The sequence below is a fragment of the Pan troglodytes genome, chromosome 11 (assembly GCF_028858775.2).
Source record: "Pan troglodytes isolate AG18354 chromosome 11, NHGRI_mPanTro3-v2.0_pri, whole genome shotgun sequence".
NCBI lineage: Eukaryota > Metazoa > Chordata > Mammalia > Primates > Hominidae > Pan > Pan troglodytes.
In genome coordinates, this window is record NC_072409.2 from 22156224 (window position 1) to 22172862 (window position 16639).

General features: G+C 41.2%; 1 protein-coding gene across 1 annotated transcript in view; it reads right to left on the reverse strand.

Annotated features, from left to right (window-relative positions):
* Positions 1–16639, reverse strand: part of PAPPA (pappalysin 1) — a 248195-nt gene that overhangs the window by 120685 nt on the left and 110871 nt on the right. The window contains exons 8-9 of the mRNA XM_016961539.4: positions 15328–15456; positions 10234–10325 (exon numbers count right to left, since the gene is read on the reverse strand). Of these exons, the coding sequence (XP_016817028.3) occupies positions 10234–10325; positions 15328–15456 (221 nt within the window). The remainder of the gene's footprint in view (positions 1–10233; positions 10326–15327; positions 15457–16639) is intronic.

Below are 16639 nucleotides of genomic sequence, written 5' to 3' on the forward strand. Positions count from 1 at the left end.
TGAGCTACTGCAGCAGGTTCTCCATAAATATCAACACAGTCCCTTCTACTGGTCAGGGGAGGATCCTGGATGCTGCCTAAACCATTTGGAAGGTCATCCCTCCTCATCTGTTTGGGTTCCTCTGGCCACCCTTTTTAGCCTCAGAGTGTCATTTGCTTCAGTGTCTCAATGATTGGCTCGAGCTGGATGTTGGGACACGAGGGTAGATGGCAAGGCTTCTTCCCTTAAGGGTAAGGGACACAGATGTGGAAGTAAAATACATGAGGAGTCAGTGAAATTATAGCTATGCTGGTATAGGCTCAGGAGGGAGATGGATGAAATGATTGTGTAACTCCTTGCGCTCTCTCTCTCATCTGGCTTATTCTGCCCAACTGGCTATACTTTTACCCACTTACACAGTCATCTCTAGGTATCTTCGAAGCATTGGTCTCTGGACCCCCTTGGATACAAAAATCTGAAGATATTCAAGACCCTTATATAAAGTCCCTTAGTATTTGCATATGACCTATGCACACCCTACCATGTACTTTAAATCAGCTCTCGATTACTCATAAAACTTAATACATTGGAAATACTTTATTGTTTTTCTATTTGCGCTGTTTTTAAATTGTCGTAGTGTTATTTATTTAGTCAGTTAGTTTCAAATATTTTGTATCTGAGATTGGTTGAATCTGAGGATGTAGGATCCGAGGATATGACAGGCCAACTGTGTACTCATCCACCTCTGCCAGCAGTCAACAACTTTTCAGTAAAGGACCAGATGGTAAATATTTTGGCTTTGTGGTCCATACAAGATTTCTGTTGGAATGACTCAACTCCACCTTTGTAGTGGCAAATATGTAAACAAAGGAGCATAGTTGTGTTTCGGTAAAACTTTGTCTATGAAAACAGGCAGCAGGTTGGGTTGGCCATGGGTGGTGGTTTACTGACACCTGGTCTGTGCAAGCATGCACATGGCTATTATGCCCAGGGCAGGGCTTGGTAGAGAGTATAGAAGGTATACACTTGAGTCAACTTCTCCTTCCTTCATGCCGTAAATAGCAGCTTCACCATAGTCCTCAAGGGCCTGAGAAATCAGAGCCTGCTAGACTTCAGCCTCATCCCTCCTTTGTTCACTACAGTCCAGCCATGCTGACTTCCTTTTCCCTCTTCAAAAGTTCTTCTCTGCCTTGGGAATTGAATAGTCTTAACTTCTTGCAATCCTTGCTCAGTTACCTGTTCCATATCTCCCTAATGAGTCCACATCCTACTCAACCCTCAAGTCTCAGCTTAAATGTCAAATCTTCAAGGAGATCTCCTTGACCCCCTCAATGTAAAGGAGGCCCTTTGGTTATATGCTTCCAAGTATTTCCATTTAGTGCCATTTTCCACAATGACACTTAAATAATTATTTGTATCATTTTCCTAACCTCCCTGGCCTTCCTTTTTCACTGCTGTTTTCTTTGAAACAAGCACAGTGCCTGGCATACAGCAGGCATCAAAAAATATGAACTAAATGAATGAATGACATCATCCAGCAGCCAATTTGCGGAATCTTCTGCCTGGGTCTGACTGCACATGTTGGGGCAAGCAGCCGATTTTTTCCTGCAGGCTCTAGCAGTGAGGTTTTCACACAATCCTTACTGCCCATCCATCATTTTATTTTAGGCACATTACTTTTCTGTCCAAAAAGAAAAGGAGGCTACAATTAGGTCTATATCCCTCACTTGCTTAATATTTCAATTTCCCTCAGGGCACTCCCTTCAAGTAGAGATCACAGCTCATGAATATTAAATGTCTTTTCCAACCCAACATGGACTCCAAGAAACAACTGAGAGCCAGGAGCTAAGAAAAGGCCCTGATACCCAGTCTAGAGGCCTCTACCCTCTCCCAGGCCACCTCAGTCATAACTGCACAGATGTACATCAAGGCACATGTATGTACAGATGAATTTCTGGTCACTTTAAATATCACAATGAAGTCCTTGTTCTTGGCTACCCAGATTCACCTGCCTTGGACTCTGGCTGCTTTTCAAAGGCACACATCAAAGTTCGGTCTCGATTCCTCACATTCAAGCAAGCACCAAGTCGGTTCCCTGAGCCTGACCCCTTCCTGAGAGTCAGGAAGCTGACCTGGGCTGCGGGCTAGAATTCCTCCCTTCTGGCGTCAGAGGCCGTTCTGTTTCTTTTCATTCCAGCCCTGCCTCTCTGTGGGGTAGGCCTCCCGGGTTTCCAAAGGAGGTGGTAAGCCTTGGTCTGAGGCAGGATGGCAAGCTTGATCCTAACCGGTGCTGACTCAAGGGTGTTTGAATGCATCCATCAGACCTCCCTGTTGAGTACTTCAGATCTTTGGTGCTGCCCGCACGTCAGCCTTCCGCCCCATCGCCTCCTTTTCCTGCTCTTTTGTCCCCTCAGTGACCCCCTTTGACCCTTTGGGTGAAAGGAATTCCTTTCTCTTCCCCAAGCCCTGATTTCTTTTAAAATGTACCAGTTTTAAAACAATAACAACCTGGGATTTAAATCCTAAAAATCGGAGCTGAAAGCTCCCTGGGAGCTCATCAAATTCCCTCATTATTTTACAGTGGGGAAACTGAGAACTAGGAGGTTTGATCATTTTGCAAATGGCACCACTGTAATTTAGCATCAGGATTTGGTTCAGGACCATTTTTGCTGATGATGGGTTGGCCGCCTTTGCATCAGTCACAATTGAGATAGGCAATGAGGAAGGGGAAGAAGAGGTGGCGTTAACTGACATCCTTGATTGTCCACTAACTGCTGTGCATTGTGCTAAACACTCTATAGATGTTATGTCATTCTTTTTCTTAACAAAACTATAGGTGTTATAATTACGTCCATTTTTCAGAAGAGGAAACCGAGACTCAGAGGTATTGAGAGATGCCTAAAAAGACCCATGTAGTAATTGCAACCAATAGACATTTGAACTCAAGCTCCTCTGTCTCCAACATTGCTATGACAACTTTATTAAGTGCCAAACACATTCTATGCTAAAAAAAAAAAAAAAAAAAAAACGATTTGGCTACTGTCAATGGAGGGTGATCTGTTAAAAATAAAAATACAGCGTAAAATACAGAATGACCCTCCATTGGGGGTATGAGCTTTATGCCATGGAACATTTATAGGGTGATAATAACTGAAAATTGTTGTTTCATGACTCATGAAAATGGCACAAGGACATGTGCATTCACTTTTGTTTCCTGCTGTGATTCAATGGCACCAAACAGAAATAGTGGAAAAGAGAAACACTCTCTGGCTATTTCAAGAGTTAGTCTGGAGTTGGACATAGGCTTTAGGGCAGACAGACAAACTCTGAAGTCTCCTTCTCTGACCTACCTGGCTATATGACTTTGGATATTCACTTAACCTCTCAACGCCTCAATTTCCTGACCAGCAAAATGGTGCAATTATTTTGACTCTACAGAGTTGCTGGGAGGGTGAATGAAATCATTTTTACAAAGAGTTCTTCGCAGAAAAACTGGCACAGCTGGGTATCTAATAAATGGAATAACTTCATGGTTAAAATGTGTAGACTCTGCCTAGATGCTGTGAATCTCACGTCTGCTATGTCTCTGTATAACTGTAGGCAAGTTACTAAATCTCTCTGAACCACAGTTTTTTCCTCTACAAAACAGGGATAACATTATTTATCTCATAGGGTTTCTGGGAAGATGGATACAACTTCTGAATTAATCATATTATTCGGTCAGGCGCGGTGGCTCACGCCTGTAATCCCAGCACTTTGGGAGGCCAAGGCAGGCAGATCACCTGAGGTCAGGAGTTTGAGACTAGCCTGTCCAACATGGTGAAACTCTGTCTCTACAAAAAGTAGCTGGGTGTGGTGGCACGCGCCTGTAATCCCAGCTACTCAGGAGGCTGAGGTAGGAGAATCACTTGAACCTGGGAGGCGGAGGTTGCAGTGAGTCCAGATCATGCTGCTGCACCCCAGCTGGGTGACAGAGTGAGATTCTGTCTCAAAAAATAAAAAATAAAATATTAATTATGACAATAATAGCATCAGTAGCAAACACATCTATAACACTTGTCAGGCAGGTGTCACCATTTTATATGCTTTACAAAAATAAACTTGTTTTTCCTTGCAATAATTCTAAGAAGTAGGAACTTACTAACCCATTTTATGATTGAGAAAACTGCGACACAAGCTAAGTGTCAAGGACAGGCTTTCCACCCAGAATCCGTGTTCTTAACAATGATACCCTATGTCATTACTCCAGTGTTAAGAATGCCACCAACCTAGCTGAGATATTATCACCCTCGTCGTCACCTTAATCACTACCACCATGACCCCCACCTATATTCCTCTTTCTTTTTCCTCTTTCATAGGCCTGCCTTCAAGCCAAGGGAAGCTTTATTTCAAAAATGTGTTCTGGGGAAAGTTACTACTTTTTCCACGGAGGGAGGTCTGATTGAATACATGCAGTCTGGAGAAGTTTTATTTTGTTTTCTTAATTTTAATTTTTTTAAGGTGAGAGGTGGATCATCTATTATGATTTCACGTTGTTAGAAAGAAAAATAATAATAAATGCAACTCCCAGCAGAGCCCATTCTTCCCCCTCTCCTCCAGCAGATGCTGTTTTCCTTTTCAGTCACTGTTGTTCTAAAGTCTCATCGGAACCTCCACCAAGAAGACGTGGCGATTCATCTTCTTGTTTTCCTTTCTCGCCTTGGCTCAGAGCAGGCCAAAGCAGCCTGACAGAGGGGCCACAAGGCTCGGTGAACCCCTGCTCCTCCCAGCAACTGGTGGGGAGGCAGACCGATTCTTCTCCTCTCCTCGATGTCCCTCACAGGGGAGGGGAGGGAGCTGGGGCTGGGGGTTGCTAATTGAGTTACTGGCCCTGGCTCTAGGACAGGGCTGGGGATGCTGTGTCAGGGATCACAGAGTGATGCTAATGGCAGGAGTAGGGGAGAGAAGAGGAGTGGGGAGGGAGGGAGAAAACGAGACACACAGGGAATGCCTCCACGTCTGGGAAAGACGACGTGGGGGTCCCTTTCGCTTTGTTTTCTTAACTATATATCAGCGTCAAGCAGGATTTGAAACCTAAGGCCTTTAAATAGCTGTTTGACAAATCGGAGATTCCTCAGTATCAGATGAGGGAAGAAGCTTTAGAGTCCTCAGTCCAGTCTCCCTAATTTCACAAAAGAAGAAACCGAGGCTCTGAGGTGCTAAGCTGCAGCCAGGAGGCCTCTAGATCTAAACTGGGAACTGGACCCAACTATGCTGAAGAATACAGGGTGGAAAGTCAAAACAGAGCATGAGGGCTTCTCCACAGCTGCATCTCCTGTAATGCACTAGATTCCATCTCAGAAGGTAACACATTTCCAGCACCAGCTAAAGATATATTACACAGTATAACCCCTTTTGGGGACCCTTCACATTTTGTCTGACTAATTTGACTATTACCCCGCCTCCTTCAGCTTTTATCAGCAGCCTGTCTGTAGTTTATGACTCAATGCTTTAGAGACAGAATTCCCAATGCTGTGAACAATGCCTACAGCCAGTGCCTGTTGGGGAGAGTTATCATTTTACTGATACCACATTTTTTCACTGAAACCTCAGGCCTGGTGTATGTTATATTTTTAAAAGAGGGGAAAAAAAGACAAGATAACTTCCACATTGCAAAGGGATGAAGCCTGCCTTGCCTGAGAGGTCATGTGGGTGGTGTTCATTTTAACAAGCAACTTATTATGTGCTAGGGGATGAGGGCACCAGGGGTGGGAAATTGAGAACGGGAAGTCCCCAGGGTGTTGCATAATAACACACTGGCACTTTGGGAATATTTCCGGATGTGTGGGCTTCTGAAAAGTGAATGGGAATGTCACCATAAATCTGTCACCCACCCTAACGCTGGTGTTACTAAGCCAGAGAAAACATCAGCCCTTCTAAATGGAAGCAGGAGAAGGACAAGAAGGTAGAAGAGGTGGAGGAAGAGAAGGAGAAAAAGGAGAAGAATAAGAGGCAGAAGAAGGAGTGAAGGAAGAAGAGGAGGAGGAGAGGAAAAAGGGGGAAGAGGAAGGGGTGAAGAGAAAAGAAGAACAAAGAAAAAACAGTGGAAGGAAGAAAGTCATTCAAATGGAGAGGCAGAGTGGCAGAGTAGAAAAAGCCAGGTTCTCTACTCAGACTGGAGAGAGGATCACACCTTTGTGTGCTGTGTGACCTGGTGCAAGTTAAGATGTCATAAGAGACCTCAGATCTCACATATGGAAACAAGAGACCACCCGTAGTTCACAGAAAACAAAGATGCGTATGAAGAACCTATCACCTAGTGGGTATCCATAAATGGTGGTTGTTGCTGGTATCCTGTGCCCGCAACATTCCACACAAACACACATAGAGAAAAGTAATAGCTATGTGCATCTGTGCATCAAGCACATCCAACTTGCTAGAAATGGGGTTAAATCTCACATTATCTTATGGCAATAATTTTCAGTCAAGATTCTGAGTGACAGTCAACAAAAACCAACTTTGGATAACTTAAGCAAAACAAACAAGCAAAATTTGTTCAAAGAATATTGGTTACGTATGGAACACTCTCTGGAGAGCCAGGCTTGCATGCTCTGAAGCTCAATTCCAAGCCCAAGATTAGGTCCCAGAACTAGTTTAGTGAGGGGATCCAGAGCTGGTGCTGTGCATAGCTATCTCAGCTTTGATGCTAGATACCTTCCCTGGTACTTAGGAGACTGGTATGGATGTGGCTACTCCCACCATCCTCAGCAAAATGGTGTCTACAGTATCCCTAAGTCTAATCACTACTAGCTTCCAATTCAAAGTCTTGGGTTGGTGTGTCTGACTGGAGGGCAGAGGGAAAGCCTAGGTTGTATATACCCACACTCAAGCTACCCAGAAGACGGGGAGAAGGAGATGCTTGGATAATCAACTTCTATACTAAGCGTTGGGCTCTTCCTTATTAGAATAATTATCTCCTAAGTCTAAGAAGGAAATTCTGATAGAAAGTATCCAAAAATATTGGTAAATATCTTCCACTGTTGGGTTCTAGGGCCTTTTACCATTTTCTACATGAGAACACTGAGGCTTAGCCAAAGTTACACATCTAAGTCATGGTATGCCTGATCTCCTGACTGTTATCTTGACCACTGTCTTAACAAATGCAATCATGGGAACAATGTCAACCTCAGCACAGCCTCCCACACTTGTCTGTCTTCTCTGACTCATTAAAGATTGGTCTGCTGGGAGTAAAGATTCACTGTCTATTTTTCAGCTGTTCCTTTCGGAGGAAGATAGTTTTCTAGACTTCAGCTACACGATTTGTCCTTGGAATGTAGTCCCTGGGAGCTGGGATCTCTGGAATGCCTGTATCTCTGTGAGTGTCTATAATGAGATTTTAAGTGGCCAGTGAAGGGCGTAGCTGAAGGCTTTCCTGTAATACAAATTCCATTCAACATACAGGGGTAACAGAGAGCCTTCCCTAGACACTGTCCACAACACTGATGGTTTTGTATTCCATTCCATTAATTTGTGATACGACTTGTTTTGCAATATTTTTTTTTCATTCACCCTGAAAGCCTGCAAGACCAGGAGCTATCTTTTTTTCTGCAGGTAGCTTACCATAGTGAGCTCTGGAGTCAGGCTCTCTGGGTTTAAATTCCAGCTCCACCATTTAACTGTGTATCCTTAGATCATCACCCCATACCTCAATTTCCCTTTTGAAAGAGCAGTTCAGTAAAAGAGTTGTTACGAGAATAAGAGTTTATAAATGTGCTTGGTATATAAGAAGTATTAAGCAAATATCACCATCAGCAGCAGAACACAGAATCTGGTAGAGAACAACAGTCTATAAAATGAATCTAGGAGGATATCAGTCTCATCCTCTTGGAAACTCCCTCATCTTTTTTATTTTATTTTGAGACAGGGTCTCGTTCTGTCACCCAGGCTGGAATGCAATGGCATGATCTCGGCTCACTGCAACCTCCGTCTCCTGGGTTCAAGTGATTCTCCTGCTTCAGCCTCCAGAGTAGCTGGGATTATGGGTGCCCGCCACCACTCCCAGCTACACTGTATGTTTAAAATTCAGTTTTTTGTTAATAAGAAATGGTGAACCACATTATAATTTTCACCTACTCTCTGCACCTGGCTCCAGTAAACAAGCATATAAAATATCCCAAATTCATGGAACAAGGGTTGATAAACTTCACAGGTAAAATACCAGATAATAAATATTTTAGTTTCTTTGGGTCATAGAATCTCTGCTGTCATCACTGAACTCTCATTGTAGCATGAAAGCAGCCATAGTCAATATGCAAATGAGTGTGACTGTGTTCCAATAAATCTTTATTTACAATTACAGGGGACAGGCTGGCTATGGCCTATGGACCATAGTTTGCAGACCCCTTCCATGGATGAGGAGCTTCTACCTATTAGAGATGTCCTTATTTTTCCTGATCATTGCATAGCTCTAAATCAACACAGCAGATGAATGTCAAGGCTCAAGCATCTCTTTCAGGGTACCATATCCTACCTTCACCCCATCCTACTTTCTTTCCAGAAGCACATAAATTACATGCCACATTAGTGCAAGTCAAACAGGCAGATATTTTTCAGCATGGTCTGGGACTAGTGTTGGTTGCCATAAGGATGACGACAAAGGTAAGAGTTTGGCTCAGGTAGAGTTCACAATTAGAAGGAATTCAGTCACCCACCTCAAAAAATCACACAAGAGAAGTGCAGGTAAGGCTCTTAAGTTAAGAGTTAGGACCACTTAACCCAATCATTTAAAAATTTACAGTAGGTAAACTGAGGCCAAGACTAGGGAAGCCACTTGGCCAGCTTTATGTAAGTTCTCAGCACAGTTGGTACTAGAACCTGGTTTTCCTAATTTTAATCCAAAGTTCTTTCCACCACACCACTAGGCTAATATCAAGCTTTTACTAGGGACCGGACCATATTCAAATCAACAGAGGAGAGAAAATTTTTTGGCAATTTAAAACCCAAGGCCCTGCCTAGAAACTCCCATGTCTTTTCTCCTGGGGCATCTACCTATCTTCCAACCATAAATATTTACAGAGCACTTCTATTGTGTTGCTCAACCCCTACTGGGTGCCAAGAAAATAGTAGGTGCTCAACAAATGTGTGTTGAGAATTGAATAAGAGACACGTGGTATATGGTCTTCACCGTCACGGAGCTCACAATCTACTGGGAGAAAGAATGTCTAAATGCACCCCTGTAATGCACTGCAGATGCGAGGATGCAATGCTATCTTTTCCTCTTTCGTCCTAGAAAATTGCCTGTCAGTGAGAAATCTTCCCACGAAGGTTTTCATTCTCTTGTAACTGGCCCTTCTCTCTTCAGATAGAGCACCTCTGTCTTTTGTACTTGCAAATGAATTGTGATTAGTTTTCACCTCCAGCCCAGGGGATTAGCTGGGGGACCTTTGATCTTCAGGTATCGATTTGCATCTTAAAGGAAGTATGATCTCATCTGGGCCAGCTCAAAATTCCACCCCTGCCCCCCCCAAACCCCTGTCTGTTTACCAGCCCGGGGCTGACCAGGGCCTCCCAAGTGGGGCTGAAACAACAAGATCAGCCAGACTCCAAGAGAAGGCAGAGGAAAACAAATTTCCCAAATGACTCGGTGAAGGTGGGAAAAGGACATTTGCTTTCTAAACACAGGCTGGTCTGCTATTCCTCCTTCCTCAGATCAGAGAGACTGCCCAAGGTTCTGAGTCTGCAGAGGGGACCCTGGTGGTTCCTGGATCATGGCTGGAGGTTGCAAAGCAAAATGAGTTGAGCACGTGCTTGAGAATCAGACAAAATCAGGTTCAAGTCCTGATTCTGTCTTTAATCACTTTTGACCTGTATAACTCTGGACAACTTTTGAAATTTTTCTGGCGTTTGATTTTTTCTTATCTCTGAAGTAGGAATAAAAGCCTTAAAACATCTCCAGTAATACCCATCCTGGACAGTTAGTGTGAAGAAAATCAGGGATGTTTGTAAGGTAAAGCTTGATCAAAAGAAGTTACCCGTCATTGGCATCATCTATGAGAGCTTAAGCTCTTGAGGGATTGCTTTGTTTGTTTGTTTTTTCACTGCTGTATTTCCTGATATTGAAAACAGTGTCTGGCACGTAGGAGGCACTCAATAAACAGGTGTAATACAAAGGAGTGAATCATCATTTAGTCATAACTATTGTTGGCATTATAATTGACCAACCATTCTGCACCATTCATTTCTTCATGAAGGCCACAAGAAATGAAAAAGACGTACCAATACAATTGAAGGAGACTTCTTGTTGGCAGAAAAGGGAGCAGCCATCACCATTGATCTTATTCATGTCGTCGCATTGTTCACCTTGGTCTCTGCAGAGCAGATATGGAAGAGAAATTTGCCAATTTAGTCTTAAAACCATGGCTGGACATGGAAAAGTCCCTCCCTGGGCCATGAACCTTCAGTGAGACCTTGCACAAATCCCTTTCTCTGTCTGAGTCTCTGTTTCTTCATCTTCAAAATGAGATTTCTAAAAGGTATGGATTTATAAGATACTTTCACATTTGCCTTGCTTTGTGTTTCTGATGACAAAGTAGAAGTCCTGATTCCAACTCATTCTCTGAGATCTCAAGTCAGTTAACAAGTCAGATGGGAGTAAGACATGGAAGAACTAATGAACAAATAAACGGTCTTGCTCCCACAGTGTCTAGGAAGTCTCATGGACATTTCCTTGTCTCTGATCTTAAAAAAAGCATATTTGAAGGAAAATGTAGAGATTCTGTTCCTTCACCACTCCCTGCCTTGATATCCTTCTTATTCCCCCAATATACTTAAAGGTAACTTTTTTTTTTTCATTCATGCATTCAAGTTTAGTCATCCTTCCATTGGAAAGTTTTGCTTTCTCCATCGGGTGTGTGTGTCATTTGTTGGTGTCAAGAACTCCAAGGGCTGCGAGACTACACTGTTATGAAATACTAATACCCCCTTTGTTTTTGTTGGAATTATTTCCACCACCTAAGGATGATTTTGCAAAGGGTTGGGATGGGCAGAAAATGAGCAATGATCTTTGAATTGGGCTTAGGTGATGAGAAGGAGGAGCAAAACCTGAAAGTCTGGATGGGTTATTGCTTTCTGGAAAACGGTCATTCTTTAAAAAACAAAACACATGGGTTTAGAACCCCATGTCTCAAACTAACTGTATAATCTTGACAAAGTCACTTGACCTCTTGATCTGATATTTCTGTGATGATTTACATTTAAATTAATTGAAATGAATTATAATTAAAATTCCAGTCCTCAGTCATAGTAGCCACATTTCAAGTATTCAGGAACCACATGTAGCTAGTGGCTACTGTAATGGACAGCATAGAACACATTTCCATCATTGCAGAAAAATCCATTGAACAGTGCTCCTGTGGATGCTGAACTTCAGTTTTCTCATGTGCTAAAATGGAGATAATTAGTCCTATGCCTCTGAGTAGCTTAAAGTGGTTGGCACAGTGGGTGACACATAGAAGATGCTCAAGGAATCACAGTCCCCATTCCCACTTTGCCTTGGGAGATCTCTGCAGAGTGTGTGACAGCTGTCCCTCCCTCCCCAGAGACCAGCTGGGACCTGTCACAGCATGGAAGAGGCCTTGGACTTTTCCTTTCACCCAGGCAATTAACACTGGGCAATGTTTGTTGCTTTTAAGAGGTGTCAGAGTAGCAGGATAATGCCTTGCTATCAATCCTTAAGATGGCTAGGGCATTGAATTGATCTCCAAGGAGCCACCCAAGTCCTCTCCTGTCTGCACACCTATGAGCAAAGAAGAAGTTTGTATTTCTAGCTGGTCTCAGCATTGTCTAGCAGTGGATCTTGCTTGCTGGAAATTGCCGATGACCTTGTGCTTCTAAGATAATGCATAGGTTGTTTTGGAAAAGACTTAAAAAAAAAAAATACCTGGGCTGGTTCCCTAAGCCACAAAGCTTACTTTCACATCCCTTCCATCGCCACCCAAACAGTCTTCTACTGGTTTAAACAAAATATTCGGGTCACTACAAATATCTTCTAGGCATGACAGATCTATCATTAGATAAAGAAGTTCTGCGAAACCTTATTTGACCTCTGGGGCTGGAGCGGGTGGCCGTCTTTCTCTGTGTCCACAGACATCTTGCTCCATCTATCACAGCACTTGTCAAACTGACTGCCTTTGCCTGTTACTTGAGAGCCCCTTATAAGAGGCTGTAATTTGCCAAAGGAAGTGACAGAGTCTTCATCATCCTAGCACCCCAGTTTCTGGCACAGTGCCTAGGATATAACAGACAGCATGCAGCCACTCCTTTACTTGTTAGTTTTGCAGAGTTGTCACATCACACAACAATGCAATGGGGAATCCAGATGAGAATCTGGGCCCTCTGTTCATGTATTGGTTCTACATCTTACCAGATGTGGAAGCTTGAGAAAACCTCTGTAATCTCTTTGTGCATTCATTGTTTATCTGTAAAGTATTATAATAAGACCTATCTCACATGGCTGTTGGGTGGGAGAACTCAAGGAGATAATAATGTAGCACAGTGCTTCATGCACAGTAGAGACTCAAGAAGTGTGTATAAATATTATTGTCATTATCAAAACGTTCATCCATTGCCTTCACCTTTACCCGATCTATGAAACGTAGAACCTGTTGCTATGGATCATTTAAGACAGCACTCATCCATTAAGGGCCTCACTGAGTGCTGAGTCTATCCATATTTCTTCGTAAATTCTTTTACAGACAGAGCAAATTAACTTGCATCATTCCACGAAAAATCCTACTAGCTAAGATGATATCCCTTCTTTTCCCCAAAGTTTTCCTTCCCCCCTACCCCCCAACCCCTACTTAGGGAAACATCCATAAGCTAAATTTAGTTTTCTACAAAGTATATCAACAAATATTTGATATCTACAGGTAACTGAACATGTGTTTGATGTTTATGAAAGATACTAATTCTAGGTAAAAATACTAAAAAAAACTGTATTAAGTATGCTATTTAAAATTAATAATAATTATGATACTAATAGTTTTAGATCAGCAAGAATGATATCATTTGCAGTGTTTAACCAATTCACCTATATCTGTTTCCACCATGAGCTGAGATGAGCTGTAGATGAGGCTCCAAATCTGGTGACTTAAAAAAAAAATTGGGCTAAATTAGAAATTCCCAAATCACAATTATGAGTTATCACCAGTGACTGCAAATGTTTTCTGGATAGTCTAGATATGAAGTTCAATCTTGGACCCACAAATGATGGGGTACTTTCTCCATGGAGAGTCCTCTGTTTAGTTGTTCAATGTTCCATCAGACAGCAACTTTATCAAAAGCTGGAATTTGATGTATTAATGTGGGAGAGAACAGTGAGAAGTTTCCCTTTCCCCAATTTTACTGCATTGGAAACTGTATCTTCTTGTTCTGTTGCTTCATATGAATGTGGATCTTAAATACACACAGCATTGTATGTTAAATAGCTCAAACAAGTGAGGAGCTTTCTATTCTGTGCTTGAGGAGTCAAATTCTTGGCAATCAGCTGATTTGCACCATAATGAAACACTTATAAAACCTTACACTAATCTCTTCAATCTTAAACATTTTGACAATTCAGATATAAAATTTTAGGTGTAGGACATTTAAGAAATAAATATATGATCCGGAAATATATATATAATATACATATATGTTCCTGCTTCAGAAAGTCACTTGAGATTATGCAAATAATTACTTGCCTTATCGGTGCAAGTAATTTTAATGCCATTTCTTATTTTAAAAACTTGAGTTAGTATCTTTCCATTAACAGTTGGCAAACTTTAGTTGTGGAGTGGGGAGCAAAGAGGAACAGAATCTTGTACATGCTACTATCTTGTTACAAAGCAAGTTTAAAAGATATAATTTACCAATCATCTGATCATGTTTGCAATATTTCTATTGCCTTTAATGTTAAATCATGTTCAGAAAGAACACTGCTGGCAAATAACTGGTGTCTATGTGGATGAGTATTTATATGCCAGCTCTTTTCACTTGCATTACTGCATCATCCTTGCTGTATTCCTAGCTGGTCCTTTCATCCTAAAGCAGAGGTTTCCAGTTTACATTCCATACCACAAAATCATCAGAAACAAATTAAATTGTTCTTCCCCTCTAGCTTAGTGTTAGTGATGAACAGAAAGAAAGAGTCATCTAATGTGTCTCTTTCATATATGTACTATTCCTACGAGTTGATTCATGTTCTACACATCAGTGGTTTAATCCAACTGTGAAGCAAATTCTTTTTTCATACCACCCCTCCCCTTATAGAAATAGTAATTGCAATTCCATATTGCACAGATATTATGTGACACCCAACAGTGCTATTTAATGAAGGAATTTTGCCAATAGCTTGTTTTGCCTTCTCCACATGTAATGTTTATCATTAAATCTGTCAATAGTTTAAAAAGTCTCTTAGCAATAGTGTGACTTGCAAATAAACACTTTAGCAATGAGGAACATAATTTTAGCAATAAGAGATTTAATTTTGAATGATTATTGGTCTCTTTTCCACCTCTAGAGACAAAACTCTCTATTTTGTACTAGAAAACTTTTTTTCTTATTCTGGAGGAAAAGCACTTAAAAGTTTATTTATTGAGTTTTAAACAATGCAAAAGTCTTGGTGGCTCCTCACCCCTGTTTGCCAGTTGCATAGCATCTTGTCTTGAGAACAAGAAGATGAATGGATTGATAATCTGATAAAATCCACACTTACTGATTGGACCCACAAATGATGCTTCATTTGCCTCAGTGTACTCATATTCACATTCAATATTCACTCCAGAGTACTGTTTATTATTTATGGTTTAAACATCGTAGTGAGTTAAAATACTTCACTGTTTTTATAAGCCTTTGACCCATTTTGTAAATTGTTGTATAATATGATACAATAGAGATAACAGATAAATATGCAGTTTTCATAAATGTGAATGGTAATCAGCAAAGAACGTAAAAGTGTTTTAACCTAGATGAACTGTGTCCTGTTAACTGAATGTACGCTGTGACTGTGAGGGAAAAATCTAATGGAATTCTTGTAGCACACATAAAGCAACTGAGAGCAAGAGCAAATGGTAGTAGGTACATAAGGGTAGTTCTGTCTAAATCATATATTGTATTACATAGTCGCAAAATGTACGTGTTCAAAAAGAGTCATTGCTTTTCTTCTGAGTTCAGCAAATTGTTTGGAGACCAATCCAGAGACTGCTGGGGACCACTAGTAGCTCACAGCTCATGCACTGAAGAACATGTCATAAGCTCTTCTGTTCAGCACCCTAACCATCTCTTGACCTAACCAGCATCCCTCCTCTTCTTTCTTTAATTAGATCTACTTACTTTTGTATAATGCCATCGCCACAGTACCCACTTCCATGGATGTATGTGACAGCAGGTGACAGCTCACTCTCTTCAGTTCCTGAAATAGTTATGACACAATACTGGTACACACTGCCAAGATTTAGATCCCTGGAAAATACAAAGAAGACATAATTATACAATTACAATGCTGGGCAGACAAAGAGAGAATGGAAAATTGATCCCCTGGAGTAGGTTCTATCAGTCTTGCTCATTTTTGAAATCAAATGCACATTTAGTTATCCAATACTTTCTATTGTCCACTATGGCTACATCAGTTAGCTAAGTATAATGGACTACACTAAAATGTACAGTAATAACCAGCATCAATTGACTGATAACTATGTACTTACTAGGTGTTGTTTTTTTCTTTAATTTAACCTATACAGCAACCCTGTTGGAAAAGTATCAGATGGCAAATGACTAAAAATGAAGACGTTTGTGAGGAAGCCATCCAGGAAAAATAAATATAAACAAAAGCACAGAGGTGGGAAAGCACCACATCAGATTCTTAGGGCATTATCTGATCATGTTTCCTCATTTTAAGACCTGAGCAGAAACTCTATTACACGTGAGCAAACCCTTTTCTGATGTTGTGTGTACAGTGGCTCTCTGCCTCCCTGCCACTTGCTTCTCCCTATTTCTTTCACTCTCGACAAAATAATAATAATAATAGCAGCATCCATTAATAGAATATAGGGCCTTAGGCTAAACATTTTTCATGAATTTCTTATTTGAGAAACAAAACATCCCTACATGGCTGCTAGTATTTACATGTTGATTTTACAGATGGTGAATCTGATGCATAGGAAGGTAAAGCAACTTGGTTACAATCATATGCTATTAAGTGATATCCTATATTCTGCCTATCTTATCCCTATTTTAGGTCTGTTTTAATAACCTCACCCCTTGCAAAGTCGGGTCATGTCCTGGGAATCGCAATTCCAAGGACTGCTTCCTGCCAGATTTCCAACTTGCCTAGACTGCATCTCTCCTCTGACCTAAAGACCTCCTAGTACCTGCTTGGGCTTCCTCACAAACACACCACCAAATGAACACGGCTACTGCCAATTATCCTCCAAGGCAAATATATGTTTATGTCAATTCCACATGACCACATCCCCCTCCATATGTCCTTTTTGACAATTTTCAAATGAAGATGTTATTCCTGTCTTTCATCTACCTCTGCATCAATTATTTTTAATAATAATTTTTTAATAACAAAAAAGTACCATGGGAAAAAACACAAAATGATAATGAAGAGAATTCCTGTCAGATTCCAGCGTTGGGGGGG